The sequence below is a fragment of the Cucurbitaria berberidis genome (genome assembly GCF_010015615.1).
Source record: "Cucurbitaria berberidis CBS 394.84 unplaced genomic scaffold K460scaffold_5, whole genome shotgun sequence".
NCBI lineage: Eukaryota > Fungi > Ascomycota > Dothideomycetes > Pleosporales > Cucurbitariaceae > Cucurbitaria > Cucurbitaria berberidis.
Window position 1 is genome coordinate 2,892,380 of NW_024468939.1, and position 15,829 is coordinate 2,908,208.

General features: G+C 50.4%; 7 protein-coding genes across 7 annotated transcripts; 3 read left to right on the forward strand and 4 right to left on the reverse strand.

Annotated features, from left to right (window-relative positions):
- Nucleotides 1-630: 630 nt before the first annotated feature.
- On the reverse strand, nt 631-1,430 carry K460DRAFT_370401 (uncharacterized protein). Its single transcript, XM_040934153.1, has one exon. It carries the CDS (start codon nt 1,361-1,363, stop codon nt 1,025-1,027), a length of 339 nt encoding a protein of 112 aa, XP_040784998.1. The 5' UTR covers nt 1,364-1,430; the 3' UTR covers nt 631-1,024.
- A 2,244-nt stretch (nt 1,431-3,674) lies between these two features.
- Nucleotides 3,675-5,885, reverse strand: K460DRAFT_359047 (uncharacterized protein; the record flags this gene model as incomplete). Its single annotated transcript, XM_040932164.1, has 1 exon — nt 3,675-5,885. The coding sequence occupies one exon, from the start codon at nt 5,883-5,885 to the stop codon at nt 3,675-3,677; it is 2,211 nt and encodes a 736-aa protein (XP_040784999.1).
- Nucleotides 5,886-6,004: 119 nt separating this feature from the next.
- K460DRAFT_370402 (uncharacterized protein) lies at nt 6,005-7,154 on the reverse strand. Its single transcript, XM_040934154.1, has one exon. It carries the CDS (start codon nt 7,085-7,087, stop codon nt 6,398-6,400), a length of 690 nt encoding a protein of 229 aa, XP_040785000.1. The 5' UTR covers nt 7,088-7,154; the 3' UTR covers nt 6,005-6,397.
- A 302-nt stretch (nt 7,155-7,456) lies between these two features.
- Nucleotides 7,457-9,076, forward strand: K460DRAFT_292962 (kynureninase; the record flags this gene model as incomplete). Its single annotated transcript, XM_040929383.1, has 2 exons — nt 7,457-7,999; nt 8,048-9,076. The coding sequence occupies 2 exons, from the start codon at nt 7,457-7,459 to the stop codon at nt 9,074-9,076; spliced, it is 1,572 nt and encodes a 523-aa protein (XP_040785001.1).
- Nucleotides 9,077-9,410: 334 nt separating this feature from the next.
- On the reverse strand, nt 9,411-13,970 carry K460DRAFT_293724 (DNA polymeras-like protein alpha catalytic subunit; the record flags this gene model as incomplete). The annotated part of the gene is made up of 4 exons (XM_040929442.1): nt 9,411-10,554; nt 10,605-13,459; nt 13,512-13,615; nt 13,670-13,970. The coding sequence occupies 4 exons, from the start codon at nt 13,968-13,970 to the stop codon at nt 9,411-9,413; spliced, it is 4,404 nt and encodes a 1,467-aa protein (XP_040785002.1).
- Nucleotides 13,971-14,199: 229 nt separating this feature from the next.
- Nucleotides 14,200-15,066, forward strand: K460DRAFT_346288 (oligoribonuclease-like protein). Its single transcript, XM_040931302.1, has 2 exons — nt 14,200-14,270; nt 14,317-15,066. The coding sequence occupies exons 1-2, from the start codon at nt 14,226-14,228 to the stop codon at nt 14,842-14,844; spliced, it is 573 nt and encodes a 190-aa protein (XP_040785003.1). The 5' UTR covers nt 14,200-14,225; the 3' UTR covers nt 14,845-15,066.
- K460DRAFT_185241 (uncharacterized protein) lies at nt 14,944-15,255 on the forward strand. The gene has a single exon (XM_040927083.1). The coding sequence runs from the start codon at nt 15,043-15,045 to the stop codon at nt 15,202-15,204; it is 162 nt and encodes a 53-aa protein (XP_040785004.1). The 5' UTR covers nt 14,944-15,042; the 3' UTR covers nt 15,205-15,255.
- Nucleotides 15,256-15,829: the final 574 nt, after the last annotated feature.

Sequence of the window (15,829 nt, forward strand, 5' to 3'; positions counted from 1 at the left end):
TGATGGTGTCGAAAAGTCGGGGATAGCTGCTGAATTTCGAACAGGCTCCTCCGACATTTTATACTTTGTCAACTCTCACAACACGAAAAGTAGTTTCACTACAATCGAATCTCACTCTACAGCTCTCGCACAATAGGATTCTGGACCTGCAATGGGCAACCAACAATTCGACGGTTGAAGCCATGGAAGGGATGACGGACGCCTAGTTTGATTAGTGCTGACGACACAGACAGTTTCTGTTCAACTAACAGGCTGTACCCACAGCCAACGACACAGAAGATGAGGCGACAGTATGCTTAGGAAAGGTGATGATATAAAATGCTGACTATCTAGGTACGTGGGTTTCGGCATGGCCTTCTCAGTAACAATGTTGACTCAGCAATCATCGTAAGGTTGAGTGCTGTAGCCATGGCTGACTATCAGTTCGACGACTCGATCCTGGAAGCCGTAACGTTAATTACAAAACGTATCCCCTTTAAATTACACTTGCAGACTAACAATAGCTCTAGAGATAATCCTGTGGTCTAGGCGCTTCTAAACTTTTTTGATAGTGCTGACTTGATTACATGATCGTAAGCTATCTCGGTAGATTTCCCCACCGGGTTGGTAACCCAGGAGTAATGTTCCGAAGCGCGGAGACAGCTACTCAGAGGAGAGTCGGAACCTTCTGATTACATGTAGGTTCGGCAACATGAAATGTATGGAAGTATCTTAGTGCCGTTACAGTTTGCCCCACCAACCATTCGCAGCCTTGCTTTGGTCAGTCAACATTAAGTAGGCTTTGGATCTCAAGCCAATGAAAGGGTATCCAAATCTCCAAACCCAGCCAGGTTGCATAGCCCCAACGCCAGATAAGTATCCGAGAATGTAGTAAGACGGAAGACGGGTAACGCCGAATCGAGATGATAGATGCTCCACCCCGACCCCGACTCCACCGATGTTGGAAGGTCATAGCATATATATATGTCTCTGCTTGTCTCGAGACAAACCCGAGGACTGCTGATATCGATGTCGGTATAGCTTCTTAATAGGCCCGCGGCGGGTTTGGTGATGCCACTGGGTGTTCACAGTGGCATTCTGGAGAAGCTGGTCGGGTCGGTTGAACGCTCGAGTAGTTTGTTGAAGAGTTGGTCGACGGTACTTCTGTTACCGAAGCATCCACACTACCCTTCTCCACTTCGGAGATCTCTAGGCTCTTCTTTCCGGAAGGCTCCATGATTCCAGTGTGCTTTCTTCGCTTCATTCGCTTCGGTATGTCACAGAGGACGGCAAGGATAATGGTGATGGCCAACAGACCGAAGATGCCGCCTGCTGCAATGGCAGCAATGACACTGGCGGAAAGGCCACCGATCTTTGCTGTCATTGTGATCGAAGTTCGAAGGTTATTTGTGGAAACGGGGTGACGGCGAGGACGGAACTGATTGGATTGTGGCGAAGTGATGAACAATAGTGGTAAAGAGGTAGTCACAGAGATAATGTATAGTAGATTATGCTATATTGTATTCAGAACGAGTGACAGAGGACAAAGGGTGTGTGTAGTTGTTGTATCGAGGCGAAGTTCGAAAACACGGAAACACGACGAAGCGGATACCACCCCTTATACGATCGTAGACCTCCACAGGCGGGATAATCCTACGCTCCACAAGCGGGAAAATCTCTCTCTCCATGCCAGTCTAGATGCGCGCGTCCTGTGACGACCCAACTGGTGGCTTCCACAAACGCAAACGCTACATCTTTCCGGACAGCCACAGCGCTGGGCATTTGCCGAGCGAGTTAGGACGGTAGGCACCCGGCCCAGTAGCGAGGTAACCATCGTGGATTACCCAGTAAGGTACTAGGGTTGCACGGGCTACACGGGGCTGCTAACGCTACAAGCTAGCCAACAATGGGAATCTGGGCTTCGTGGCGGTATCGAATCTTCAGCTTTTGGGCTGCTTTCGTGTTCTATGCGAAGCTGGCCCCTTGTAGTTGATCTTTTAGCGTAGAATATGTCGGTTGCGTTGAGACGTGACACATGTGGTGCATGCGTCTGGACCTCGAGCATTAAGTTTGCAATTATCCCACAACCTGTCGCGAGTGTCGCGACATACCACCCTAGGGCAAGACAGACAAGACGCTGCAGAACAACGCATTGACGAAGCTTGCATGGTTGACCGAAAGAGTAAGAGTCGAAACTGGCCTCGGTAGTCAAACAACCACGTGGGTCTAGAATCGCTAGCTACATGTAGCCCTACGCACGCCTTTGCACAACCTTCGCCAGCCTTACGGACGCCCCCGACTAATAATACCCGCCCGTCGGATGCAGCCGTCCTGCTAATTCAAGTCATTATCCTGCCGTGACGTGATTCGGTAATTCTACTCACAACCATGTCCATCGACAGCTCTCCCAGATCTTAGTTGACTTCGTGGGATCCAGTCTGCTACTTAGTCTGCGGGGATGACTATGGGGATATTCTTTCGTTTTGAGGCTATCTCGAAGTGCGAATAGCTGCTTGCTGTAGGAACTCTCGCGTCGCAAATGTACCGGCAATTAAACCTCGGCGTGCTCATCTTACGCTGCTTGGCAGGAGGATGGCGGATGTGTCCCTTGCCCGAGCAAATGCTGTGAAAGGCTGCCCCACCTTTACTGCGTGCGGTGCTTTCTGGATTAAGGGCGAAAGGGATATCTTCAACTTCTCAATGTCGGCCATCAGCGTATGGGGAGGTCATCAGCAAAATCTATACCAAATGCGGTAAGCATAGCGACTAACAGGCCAGAGGGCAAGGGAAGAAGCAGGCATTCTGCGGACACTCGTATACGAGAACTGATCTTATTGATCCTCTGATACTTCGTATTTGCACAACAATAGCCAGCACATTGCGTGATATCCAATCACGCTAATGCCGTTGCACATCTCCGTCATGTCATCCAATACCGGAAAACACGGCCTGTTAGTGACACTGCGTCTTGGGAGAACTGTGGGAGAACTGTGAGAGAACAGCGAGGCGACGACCCGAGCAGAGGACATCTAAAGTCCTCCGAAATTAAGGCTCAAGGGCGAAAGCGAAGTACGAGCTTTTTTCGAATTACTTCAATCACATACACGCCATAGGTTTGCCCGGATTGTAAACATAAATAAAATCTCCAATGTGGCGTCCAATATGAGTCGCTGTGTATACCTACGTGGCTGCAAAGTGATCGAGGATCCCGGTCGCTCGATAGTGATTCGTGCTCAAAGGTAACACACATTTACGCGAACTCATATCTGAAGACTATTTTCTGTCGCTTAACCTGTCTCTCAGCCTAGCTTGTGTAAAGACTATGATGAAGACCTCCAGTGACCTCCCTCTTGCTCGAAAACTCTCCACCCGTACACTTCAGGGACTGCGACCCGATCGTGGAAAACCTCTTTGGGATGGCTCTAAGAGCGCATGGGCGATACCAACTGCGAGACTACATCCAATTTCGAATTGATGACACTCAGTCGGCGGTAGCGACATAGGGTCATATTCGATTGGCTTTATTCGTTTTCTGGTGCATCCATTCGGTGATGTCTCAACCGAGCAAAGTCGTGCCAGCCAACTCTCCCATTTAGATGTAAACCCCATGCCTAGTATCCGCCAATATTAGTTTGGGCTTTTGGACGAGTATAAAAGGCTCCCTTATCCATGCACGCATACCTCTCTGTACGCAGTCATCGCAGTCTCAGATCCGCCCATCCCCTCTCCTCTGCCTGCTCCACAAGCTCACCATCCATGCATCCATACACATATGTCTCACCTATGAGCCTATACTCTCCAGAGCCCATCGGCCTCACCGTAAACAGCACCCTTGCCTCCTTAACGAGCCAAACCTCATCGTTTTCTTGTATCGACTGAGGCCCCAGCCCTAGGCGGCATCCATCAGTAGCGAAGATAAGCCTATTAAACCCATGTTTACACATAGAGCTTTCGAATCGTCGAGCATCCGAGATTGTACTGTTCAGTGGGGCAATATCGGCTTCTGTCATGTCCTGTCGGTGCTCGATACAGTGTTCATAGCGACTGATGAAGGTTTGCATTTCCTGTTTCGTGGGTAGAAATTCGTGGTCAGCGTCATCGGGTTCCGGGAGTATTACAAGTCTCTCTTCGTCTACTTGTGTTCCTTCGTTCTGAGCCCATGTTTTATGTAAGGCGTACATGCACTCGGTAATGTAAGCTTTGAAATGTTTCGGCGCTACAGGCAATGTCCACATGTTCTCCGGTCGACCGGCTAGGAGCGTGTGAAACAGAGCTCTCCATTTAGGTTGCGTATCGAATGCTGTGACATGGCCAAGGAGCGATTGCCAGCCCTGAATCTCCTTCTTGCGGTATAGGATGACGGAAGTGTTTGTGATACGAACATTAGCTTCTTGAACAGTTTTGATGATGCCAACGAGGTGTCCCTGTAGGATCAAACGAGACCCTGGAGACGGAGTAAGCCGCATCAATTTAGATTGTCCTCGAGGGACCGCACAATTTGATGCGTTGTATCGGTCGTACAAGTCACTGTGGTACAGGGACTGATGTACAGTAGCACTGAAGTCCGGGACCCAGGAAGGAAGACCATCTATGCTCGTCATCGAACGATCTTGGACCTCAGAAAGCATCGAAAGGTCAGCGGTCTCGATTAGGAGGACACGCATCGTGTCTTCGTACACCTCTGCAAGTGACTTGGTGTAATTAGGTATAACTCTAGGATCAGGTGCCATATTGAGTGGCTTGAGCGCTGTTCGAAGGAACCCGTGTGTGGCGAAAATCTTGTCGCGCTTGTCTGTTGCTTCCAGGTGACGCAGCCCCACAAGGGTGTAGGCCCAGAATGAATATGCGGCAAACTTGAGGTCTGTACTCTTCAACATTTCAGCGGTTTTTTCCAACCAAGGTAAAGTGCCAATACCCTTCATCTTTTGGCGAATATTGTGTACATTCTCGAGCCATGTTCCTGGTGTGGACTCAAAACCTGAGCTTTCATGAGCTTCTTCAGTTCTTGATTCGATCTCTTCCCATCTGTTATTCTCCGTAAGTTGATGCGTCAGCCCTGCCAACCTCAGAAATAAAGCTACGCGAGTTAGAAGCTCCAGGTTGGGAACAAGATTGGCGAACATGACTACCGCATCAGGCGCGAAACATATCTCTTGCAGAACCCAGGCGCGAGTGAACCATGCACGCTCGTTAAAGAACCTAGCATAGCCTTTCCAGTCAAGCTGACCTCTGACATGCTCCAGCTTCAGCCGACCGTAGAAGTTAACCTCATTCCAGCCGTCTTCAACAATTCCCGATCCGCGCTCTTCCAAATATTCATTTATGGCGTCATAGACTTCCACATGTAGCTCGTAGAATTTACCCAAGTCGACACCTAATTCAGCGCAGTCGCCTAGCCAGACAATTGTACGAGTGCAGCGTGCGTATATTTCCGTCATCATGGATACCTGAGAGGCGCGCTCGTCGAGGTCGCCTTGATTTATACTTATGGCATCGATCCAGATGTAAGAAATATCTGATGGATTCTGACAGAGACGGCGAAGTTGGAACCAAAGATTTTTCCCGATCAGTAACATGGCGAAGTCTGGAAAAGGGATACAACGGTCCCCCTCTATACTAGGAGCAGAGCTGGCAATAACCCATCCTTTCTTCTGGGCATATTCTTCTTGGTTTTTCTCATCTAGCAAAGGTGCACCCCACGTGTAACTTAAGGCTAGATATGGCGGCAGGGAGTCGATGGTAAACGTTTCGAGGGCACAAAGTTTCTGGATTGGACATGCTTCAATTCTTAGTGTTATATCTGTAAGATGGAGAAGTCGGATGGAGTCCTGACTTGGCAGCTGTTCGTACGTGTACATGACAGGTGCTTCGTCGTCGAGATCGATGCAATAGCCTTCGGAGGCCATTTCAGCCTTGCCGTATCGCTATAATATTATGTCCTGAGTTTCACAATAACCCAGAGGGCATCTCGCGCTCGCTATCGCAGTTGGGGTAGCCTTTGCGCAAATACGTATGAGAGGCTTGGGTGGTTTTGGGAGAAGCATGAGGCAGCAGCCGAGCTGAATCCAGCAACGACATCATTGGCCAACTGTCATATCCGTGAGTGAGACGCGCAAAGTATGCAGGCCAATGATCGAACAGAGTGTCTTGGAGCACGACTAGCTAACGATATACACCGTCGATAGAGAATATCATCCGCATTGCAGAAGCTTAATAGGTTCCACGAGTCGTTCGTTACTGCTCCGATATCCTCTGCGCTCAAGATCAAAGTCGCGAGCCGATCGGAGTAGTACATATAAGTAGTTCTTGTAAATCAACTGCATTATGAACTATAGGTGTTACAACTGCACTAGAAATGTGCTGAACCATGTAGTCAGCGAAACAAAGGTCATATGCAGAAAACGAGTAGTTTGACTTCTCATAACTTGATATCAAAACTCGTCCCACACCCGCAACTACTCGTAGCGCCGGGTATACCAGTAATCTTGAATTGACTCCCAATCAGTTCCATGGTGTAATCGACCGTACTCCCATTTAGTAACTCCAAGCTCGGTTCGTCGATGATGACCTTCTCTCCCTTGTCTCCCTCGAATATTGTGTCTTCCTCTGTCGCTGGCGTCTTTGACAAATCGGTCAAGTCCATCAAATACTGAAAGCCGTGGCAGCCGCCGCTTTCAATGGTTACTCGCAAGGCGAGGTTTGGGTTATTGTCCTTGGCGGATATTGTATGCAAGCGATTTGAGGCGCGAGGCGAGATGGATATGAGCATAGGGTTGCCGGAGTCGTCGTTGCGTGGGTTTTGTATTGCGTGGGCGGGCTTTGCGGATGATGGATCGGCAACTGTGGCGAGTGTTCGTCGGGGGGTGCGTTGCGCTTGCGTGAGGACTGGTGTGCGTGATTTGAAGGCTGAGACTGGCCTCAGATGTGCCTTTATGGCGGATGGTACTAGGAAGTCGAGATGTAGCGATTGCGACGTGGCGGCCGCGGTTACTCTACTGTATGCTCGCAAGGAGTAGTGTGCTGTGTTTGCAGCTTTGATGGGTGACCTTGTCCCTGATCTCGTTGCTGCACGCAGGCACGACGCACACATGGTGAATGAAGACGCCATGATGGCCGGATTGGGGAAAAGATGATGTCCAGAGTGGGAGTTGTAGGTGGAGACATTCACAGGTCCGGGTCTGAGGTCATTCTAAGAAGACGGCGCGCCAATCGCACTCTCCGTCTTACCACAGGTCTGGCCCGCTTAGTCAGGCACCAAACCCCTCCGCTATCGTACGAGCTGCTGTTTGAGGCCAGCCCCGCGCCTCACCCGCTGCAGCCCGACTTTTTGAATAATGCGGACTTAAAGACACCTGCCCGAACTCTCTTGTCTGCAATTGCGACTTCACCACGCCGAACTCTCCTCTCCCTCATCCTCTTCTTGTAGCAGGCTTTTCCGCGCCTTCCATCAGCCTTTCGCTCGTTCATCGCTGCTGGCATGCCGAAGCTTCACAACTCTTATCTGGAAATTGAGGATGCGAAGCTATGCTCGGAAGAGTTTGCGAAGAAAGAAGACGAAAAAGATGAACTGAGAAAATTGAGGCAAGAGTTTGTAATACCAACGAAAGGCGATCTCAAGACGAGAAAGTTTGGCTTCGAAACTAAAATCAAAAGCGCGTCAACCGACGCCGTTGCAGCTTCAAAAGAAGACCCTGTGGACGAGTCGATATACTTTTGCGGTAATTCACTCGGCCTGCAGCCTCAACGGACAAAGGAGTATATCAACCGATACTTGGACACTTGGGCATCTAAAGGCGTCTTCGGCCACTTCACCGAATACGAGGGAGGCTTACCCCCATGGCTACATATCGACGATGCGATCAAAGAACAGACGGCCAAGGTGGTTGGGGCACTACCGAGTGAAGTGGTGATTATGGAGACTTTGACGGCGAACCTACACTTGCTCATGTCGAGCTTCTACCGGCCAACCAAGGATAGGTGGAAGATCATCATCGAGGGCAAAGCGTTTCCTAGTGATCATGTACGTCACTCCACCGATTTCCCTAGTGCTCAGTAGCTGACCAGACAGTACGCTGTCCTCTCACAGATCGCGCACCACAACCTCGACTCATCCGCCCTCATCACCATCGAACCTCCCTCGCCGTCTTCACCATACCTCACCATTGAACACATACTCTCGGTGATATCCGAACACGCACCAACAACCGCTTTAGTCCTTCTACCCGGTATCCAATTCTACTCAGGTCAATTCTTTGATATCGAGCTCATCACACGACACTGCCGGTCGCTAGGTATAACGGTAGGATGGGATCTTGCACATGCAGCGGGCAACGTGCCATTGAAGTTGCATGACTGGAATGTGGACTTTGCAGCATGGTGCAACTATAAGTACCTCAACGGTGGGCCGGGTGTCATTGGTGGTTTATTCGTACACGAGCGGCATGGTACGGTCGAAAAAGCGCGAGCGGCCAAGGCAGACGGAATCGACGGTGGTGACAGCGCGAACGGTGCACCGACTAGAGAACAGCAGGGAAGCAATGACTCGCAACTCGTCTACCGACCACGACTGAGCGGCTGGTGGGGAAGCGATAAAAGTAGCAGGTTTCGTATGGAGAACAAGTTCGTCCCGATAGCTGGAGCAAGCGGCTTTCAGCTTAGCAATCCGAGTGCCCTAGATTTGACGTCCGTCATGGCGAGTTTGGAAGTGTTTGCGCTGACTAACATGGAGGCGTTGCGTCAACGAAGTTTGCGATTGACGGGATATCTTGAGGCAAGACTCCTACGGTATGCAGGCGGAGAAGCACCGTACAAGATAATCACGCCATCGAACCCGGCAGAGCGCGGTGCACAGCTTAGCGTTCTACTCAACCCAGGCTTGCTAGATCATGTGATGCATTACATTGAGGAACACGGAGTGGTGGTGGATGAGCGAAAACCTGACGTGGTGAGAGTTGCGCCTGCGCCACTGTATAACTCTTTTCACGATATCCACCGCTTCATCATCATCTTCCATGAGGCCTGTCGTAGAGCTGTGAAGGGCGTCGACCAAACACATACTAAGGACACAGGAGTTCCAAGCCGCATTGCTGCCACATAAGTCTCTCCGCCAGACAGCAGGCAGCATGTTGTTTCCCAAGCTCGTGGGCACGCGCACTGTTGAAAAAGGCACAGTTTCATTTCTATTTGATCAGCAACACATATACCCTGGCAACGACATGTTATTTCTTATCAAGAATATCTCGAAAGTATATTAGAACGAAGTAATGTAATATTCGAAAGTTCGAAAAAGCTACGTTATGTACCCAAACACCATCGTGACGTGAAGGAGATGAACTGTCCTATACCCAAGAGCGAACTCTCTACTCCAAAATGCTCTTAACGCCCGCTCGTACCCAAACAAAATCCACGTCTCAATATCCAAACAGGTCATCTTACGACTTCAGCGCAAAGCTGAACAGACTATCCATCTGTACCCACTGCCGCCCATTCCTCTCCAACCACCTCTCCACAACTCCCTTCAATGTGCCAAACCTCTCCCTATTGACCTCCGCCAACACCTTTAGTTTCTCTGCGCCCTCCTCGACCTTGACCCCCGCTTCGCCCTTGCCAACCCTATCTACGTCAAAGAGGGACTGGAAGTACAAGAGCTGGTTCCAGACATCCCTCTCCTTTATTTCATACGTCATTTTCCCTAAACAGTCTTTAGCCAGCCCCTTGGGACCTAAACAGCGATGGCCGTAGACGGAAATACTCCTCGTGCGATTGGAGTTATTGACGCACTGCGGATCGTCGCAGAGGAGGTTGCCGGCGTAGTATGAGGATAGGTATTGTCGGATGGAGGACTCGAGTTGAGCAACCACACTAATCGTCTGCAGTAACTTGCCACAGCCTGGACTGGGACATTGAATCCCACTATGGGTAATCGTCTGTATTGACATGGCAGTCGGAGAGGTTGATGAGAGGCCCTGGAATGGGAAGACGGTAGTGCAAGAGCGACAACGCAGCCATAGCGGTGTGCAGGCTTGGAATCGCACAGAGTCTGGGATTTGTGATTCAAGGGGGTGAATCTCCGTGTCTTGTTGTGCACCGCCCGATACTGATGACACGCGGTACTTGCTGGTGTCGAGGCCGAGACAAGCAGCGAGGAGTGTGATATTTGTACCGCTGATAGGAGCGCATAGCCGCTCTACCGGTGGCAGGATCTGTTTGTGAAGGTAGTACTCCACATCTGGCTTCAACCCACTATCCGCTTTCAGTACCTCGTCTACAGGATACGCGTTCTTCGCTGCATTTTCTGCTGAGCCTGACGACTCGCCTGTGATGATAAAGCTCATGACATCTTTAGCTTTGACATGCTTGCCTTTTGCCTGCAAGCGAAGGGCGACTTGCACAGAAGGCATGGAGCCGCCATTAGGATACTCCTTGGGGTTCTTGCCGAGCTGCGTGTAGATTGTGTATTTGCGGGTTGGGACTGTGTATTCGCGCATTTGTTTGCTGAGTTCGCGGAGATGATTGTGAATTTTCTCGACGACGGTTTCGGGGTCTTCTCCACTAAGAAGGAAGTTAAGGAGTTCGCTGTGACATGTTAGCACATTCAGTTTCTCCGGGGATGTGGTTAGACCTACGTTGAAGTCTCCTTCGAGAGCGCACAGTACTCTCGGCGCCTCATATCTAGACCCTTGACCTCAAGTTTCTCGATATATTTGCCATCAACAGGTACCATGTTGATAGCAGCATACTTCTTCTTTGCGTGCAGCAATATGCGACGGAAAACATTATCAATATCAATTTCCAAAAGCCTATAGCTGTCATTGACATCCTTCTTGAATTCGTTGCCAAGCTTCAGCGCATCCTGGATATTGTCCACATTTGTGTTGATCATGACGGAGTCAGTATCACCGTAAATGACGCGCAACATCTTCTCCTCAGCCATGTCTTTGGTCCTTCGAAGAATCTCTCGGCCCTTATACGTGGTAAGCATAGCGAGTGGTCGAGCGTAGAAACGTGACTTGGTGTATCCCAAACAGCCGTACATGGAGTTAGCGGTAAGCTTCAGAGCGAGTTGCTTGATGTCCCAAGTGGCCAATTGATCCGGTGTAGCGTCCTTCGCTTTCATGAGCTTCTTGACCTCCCGACGGCGAGAGACGAGAGTGGCAATGAGTCGAGGTAAGATACCTTGGTCTTGGTTCGCATCTGGGACCTCAGGCACTTTGTCGTCCTCCTCGGAAAGATCGGCTCGCTCGACTGTCGTGAAGCAGATGTTGAACTCCTGGATGATACTGGGGTAAAGAGAGTTGAAGTCCATGACCAAGATGAACTTGTCGTACAAGCCCTTTTCAGGCTCGAAGACGAGACCACCCTTGAACTTATCCTTCTTCTTCGCGTCTGCGCCTTCTTCACCCTCGGCTGCGTCTTCTTCGATCTTGACTTTGCTCTTGCCCCACTGCTTGTCTGGGCAGATATACTTATTCTTATAGAACTCATGGAGCAGAATGTACTCGTTTCGTTCAGCACGGGTCCCGCTCAGTGTTCGGGCCCAGGAGTTACCAGCAAGATTGGTCAAGACCTTGGTAAGAGGAAGCATCTGCACCTTCATTGAAATGGCGGCAATAAAATATGCGTCGGCCTGGCAATGCTTGACGTAGTTGAGCAGGCCTTCCTTCGTGGTTGCCCAGCTCTTTAAAGCTGCTTCATTGTCGAGCTCTTCGCGCCGCTTATTGAGAACGAGCTGGCACATCTCCTCGAGACTCCATGACTGACACTTTGTCATAAGAGACTTTCCGAGATCATTGGCGAGATCGCAAAGTAAGCGACCAGAAGCTAGCTGCTTCTCAGCAAAGAAGCTGCCACCGCCCTTGCCCATACTCTTAGGCCAATCGCTCCTCTTGAGACGTCCAATACGGTGCCACCCAGGGGTCTTCTTTTCGCGCAAACGGCTGAGTAGAACACTATAGTCCACATCATCCAGCCGGTGGCCGACGAGAACGTCTGGGTCATGTCGCTGAAACATAGCCATCAACAAGCTGAGGAGCTCCTGTTCTGTCTTCTTGAGCATGAAGTTGCCCTTAACCTTCTCGACTTCAGCCTGGAAGCCGGTTGGGAATGCAGCGCCGTTGGGTCGCATGATGGTGAAACTCTTGCACTGCATCTCGTCGACTGGAGTGGTATCGGTCAAAGAGAAGTTATCGTAAATCATGGCGCTGGCCATCAGAATCTCTTGCTTGTTGTCCTTCGCATTGAATGTCGTTCGGAGCGAAAGGCTCATGAGTGTCATAGGCGGAGCATCCAGATTGTCCGAGTTGCTCAATACTGAGATGCTGTTAGGTTTGGCGACCTGAAGTTCGAGCTTACACCAGGAGGCGTTGTGGATGGCGTTCAAGTCAGGAGCGTCGATCTTGAGCCAGCATGGACCCATGATGTTCTTCCAGAGAACGAACTGTTCGAAGAGCGAGGTATTGGTGCCGAAGACATGCGAGAAGGTTTCTCCCGTCAATTCGGCGGAAAGAGGCATCTTGTCGTACCCGTAGAGCAACTTAAGATAATCTGCTTCCTTGGGTATGTCTGCTAGCTCGAATGCATACTTCCTAGTGCATGGCTTGATCTTGTGTAGGTTGACGCGATGCTTGCTCATAATCGAGTCCACCTCATCAGACACGTCGCTTAGTCCGACCTCTTCATCGGTAGTCACTCCCCTGATATGGCGGTACTCCCGGGGTAGGAAGTACAACTTTCGGAGAATGTTATCGACCTTCATGAAGCAACTCGCGTAGTTGCCCGACTTCTTGTCTTTGACCTTGCCGAACAAACACAGACTGCCGTTGACCTCGGTGTAGTCTGTCCAAAACATTCGCAGGCTGCCATCTTCTTCTAGTGCGTCCTCTGGCCTCATTTTGCCAACGCCAGTAGACTGCGGGGCGGGGCTGCTCATAACGTTGAGCTTGCTAGTGACATCGTTCCAAGAAGATGCGTCGATGGCAGTAGAAGGTCCTACAGGAGATGAGGTGGCTGGTGTAGGGTAATCGGCCTTCTTGATTTTGGCTACTGGCCGCCTCCCAGCCATATTCACACTAGCAGTAGGAACCCCGAGGTGACCAGTAGGCTGAGCCACCTCCATCAGGTCGTCTTCTTCCTCCTCGATCTTGACCGGCGGCTGTGCTCTTCGTTCTACAGCCTTTGCAACGGGCGATGACTGTAGCGGAGGATCGCTCATGGGGACATCGTCGTCAAATGTGGGAAGGCCATCATCTGCGTATGTATTCTCCGCTGGCGGTGTATCGGGCATATATGAATCTGAGTCGGTTGTCCGCCTCTTCGTCGTAGCTGGGCGATTTTCGGATATCGGCGGGGACAAGACGCGGGTCTTTCGTCGTGCTTCGATCTTGACAGGTCGCATACGGGGTGCAGAGCGGCGGACGGGGTTAGTATCGATTTCACCAAGCAGATCGTCCATGAAGTCTTTGTCGGCGGCAGTAGCCAGCGGCTGACAATGTCAGTCCTTTCTTGAAGCTTTGCTATAAGTCAATGCGACTCACCTTCGGTTTTGGTGCCTTTGCAGCATTCTTCGCGCTGAAGTACTTGCTGATACCGTTGTTGATCTTCTCCTGCTTTTCCTTTTCTTCGTCGCGTTTACGTTTGGCTGCCACGCGTTAGTAGGCTCGCAGCTGTTATTTACATGTATGTGAGTACACACCAGCCTTTCCTTTGGCGGGCCGCTCGTCTTCTCCCTCGCTGTCCGTGGCAGCATTGCGGTGGCGGCCCTGTCCATCTTCCCACTCTTCTCTACCATCATCAACATATCCCTCGCCGTTGTCGTCGACAATGAAGTCATCCTGATCTAACCGGCTTCGGACAATCTTCTTGTATCCGTCTTCGTCGACCTCGTCGTACAATTGCTCTTCTTCTTCGACTTCGTATGTGGAGAAGCGCGTCTTGCCAGCAGCGCGATTGGCTTTGAGTTCGGCCAACTTGGCCCGACTTGCTGCACGAGACATGATGGATTATGGTTTATAATGTATTCGAGCAAGAAAAGAAGGAAAGGCGATACACGGACGACGGTTCGTGGTGGTTGCGTGCGTGGAAAGCTGGAGGGGGGATGAGTGTTAAAGTGCCAAACACGCAGGAGCGACACGCTAGTGCACGCGAACGCGTTGCGCGACTTCCCATTAACAAGCGCCAAGCCACTAATTGCCCAAATCGTTCACTCCGCCATTTCGACATCACCAACATCCAAGATACAACAAACGAGAATGGCGTCTGTATCGAAAGCTCCTCTAGTATGGATAGACTGCGAGGTATTTACACTGACAGCTATCTGAATAAACCTACTGAATCCAGTAGATGACCGGCCTGGACACGGATAACGATACTATCATGTCTCTTGCTGCCTTTGTCACAGATGCCGACCTCAATATCATCGATGAACAGGGACACGAAGCCGTCATCCACCACAGCAAAGAGCAGCTCGACCGTATGGGCGAGTGGTGCACCCAGCATCACGGCCAGTCCGGACTAACACAAGCCTGCCTGGACTCCTCCACCACCTCAGAAGATGCCGCAGAGGCTCTACTCCAGTACATCAAGAAATATGTACCGGAACGTCGGACCGCTTTGCTTGCCGGGAATTCGGTACATGCCGACAAGTCGTTTCTAGTCAAACAACCTTACAAGATTGTCACCGATCATCTTCATTATCGGATTCTAGACGTAAGTAGCATTAAGGAAGCTGCGAGACGATGGGCGCCTAAGGATGTCCTGAAGAAGATTCCGAGGAAGCAGATGCTGCATGAAGCGCGGGCCGACATCTTGGAGAGCATCGAGGAGGCAAGGTACTATCGCGAGGCTTTCTTTCTTGCGCCAAAACAATAAGCAGAGCCGTATTCCTAGAATAAAGGCTAGGTCAACCCTTCTATTGAAGTCTGGTGAGCGTATTACGAGCCCGTGGACAGCAATGTCTTCCTTCCCCATCCGCTCTCATCAGATCACACTTTGCGATATTTTGCTCGAACCTTAACGCATGCCTTCTTTGTCCCCAACGCCAGTCACGTTCGTACTGAACAGCCGTCAATGTTTCAGGACATAAGAATTAGCAAAAACAAAACATACAACAGCGGGGATTCGCCAGTGGTCACCCACCTGACTACTAATCCGCCGGTATCCTGCTTAAGTACCGCTGAGCGAACGGGAAGCGCTGAATTCAGGATCCTATGGTCGTATGTGAAGGTCTAGGCTTTTAGAAAGTATAGATACACCGTAGAAACACAATGTGGTTGTCTGGGCGTTTTGTTAGAAGCGAAGTTGGCCGAGCTATAATATCATCGGTTGTTGATTCAGTTTGGGACGCGTTGATGCGTAGCGAACACTCAGCAAACCTTGTCAGGGAAGGATGCGCACGTGCGCACAGATTTCTACACCTTGCTCTTCGCCTTTCGACATGGCATGGACACAATCAAACTTCTCTCTGGTCGCTCACCGGATGGCAAGACTAAAAAAAGCGACTCTGGACTATCATGCGAACGAGAAGATAACGTAGAAGCCGTAATTAAGCGTGGTTTTGTAAAACCGACCCGTGGGAGTCGACACTCTGTAGGTTCACAAATAGTAATGGTCAATCCGCGATCAGAGATCCCATGAAGGACTCGTTCAGCAAATGATACTCTAGAGCTTTGCTTGAAGACCTTGAGCACGGAGTCCCTTCTAGATTGAGCCACACAACGCGGCGTAATGCAGAAAACGGCATAGATGGATTCGAAAGGTCAAACACTTCACCTTCAAACTTCTTCATGGATGGTCAACAAGGCGAACAAAGTCCATTCCAATATTTAGTAGCAAACTGTAGCATGAGGGAAGCGCT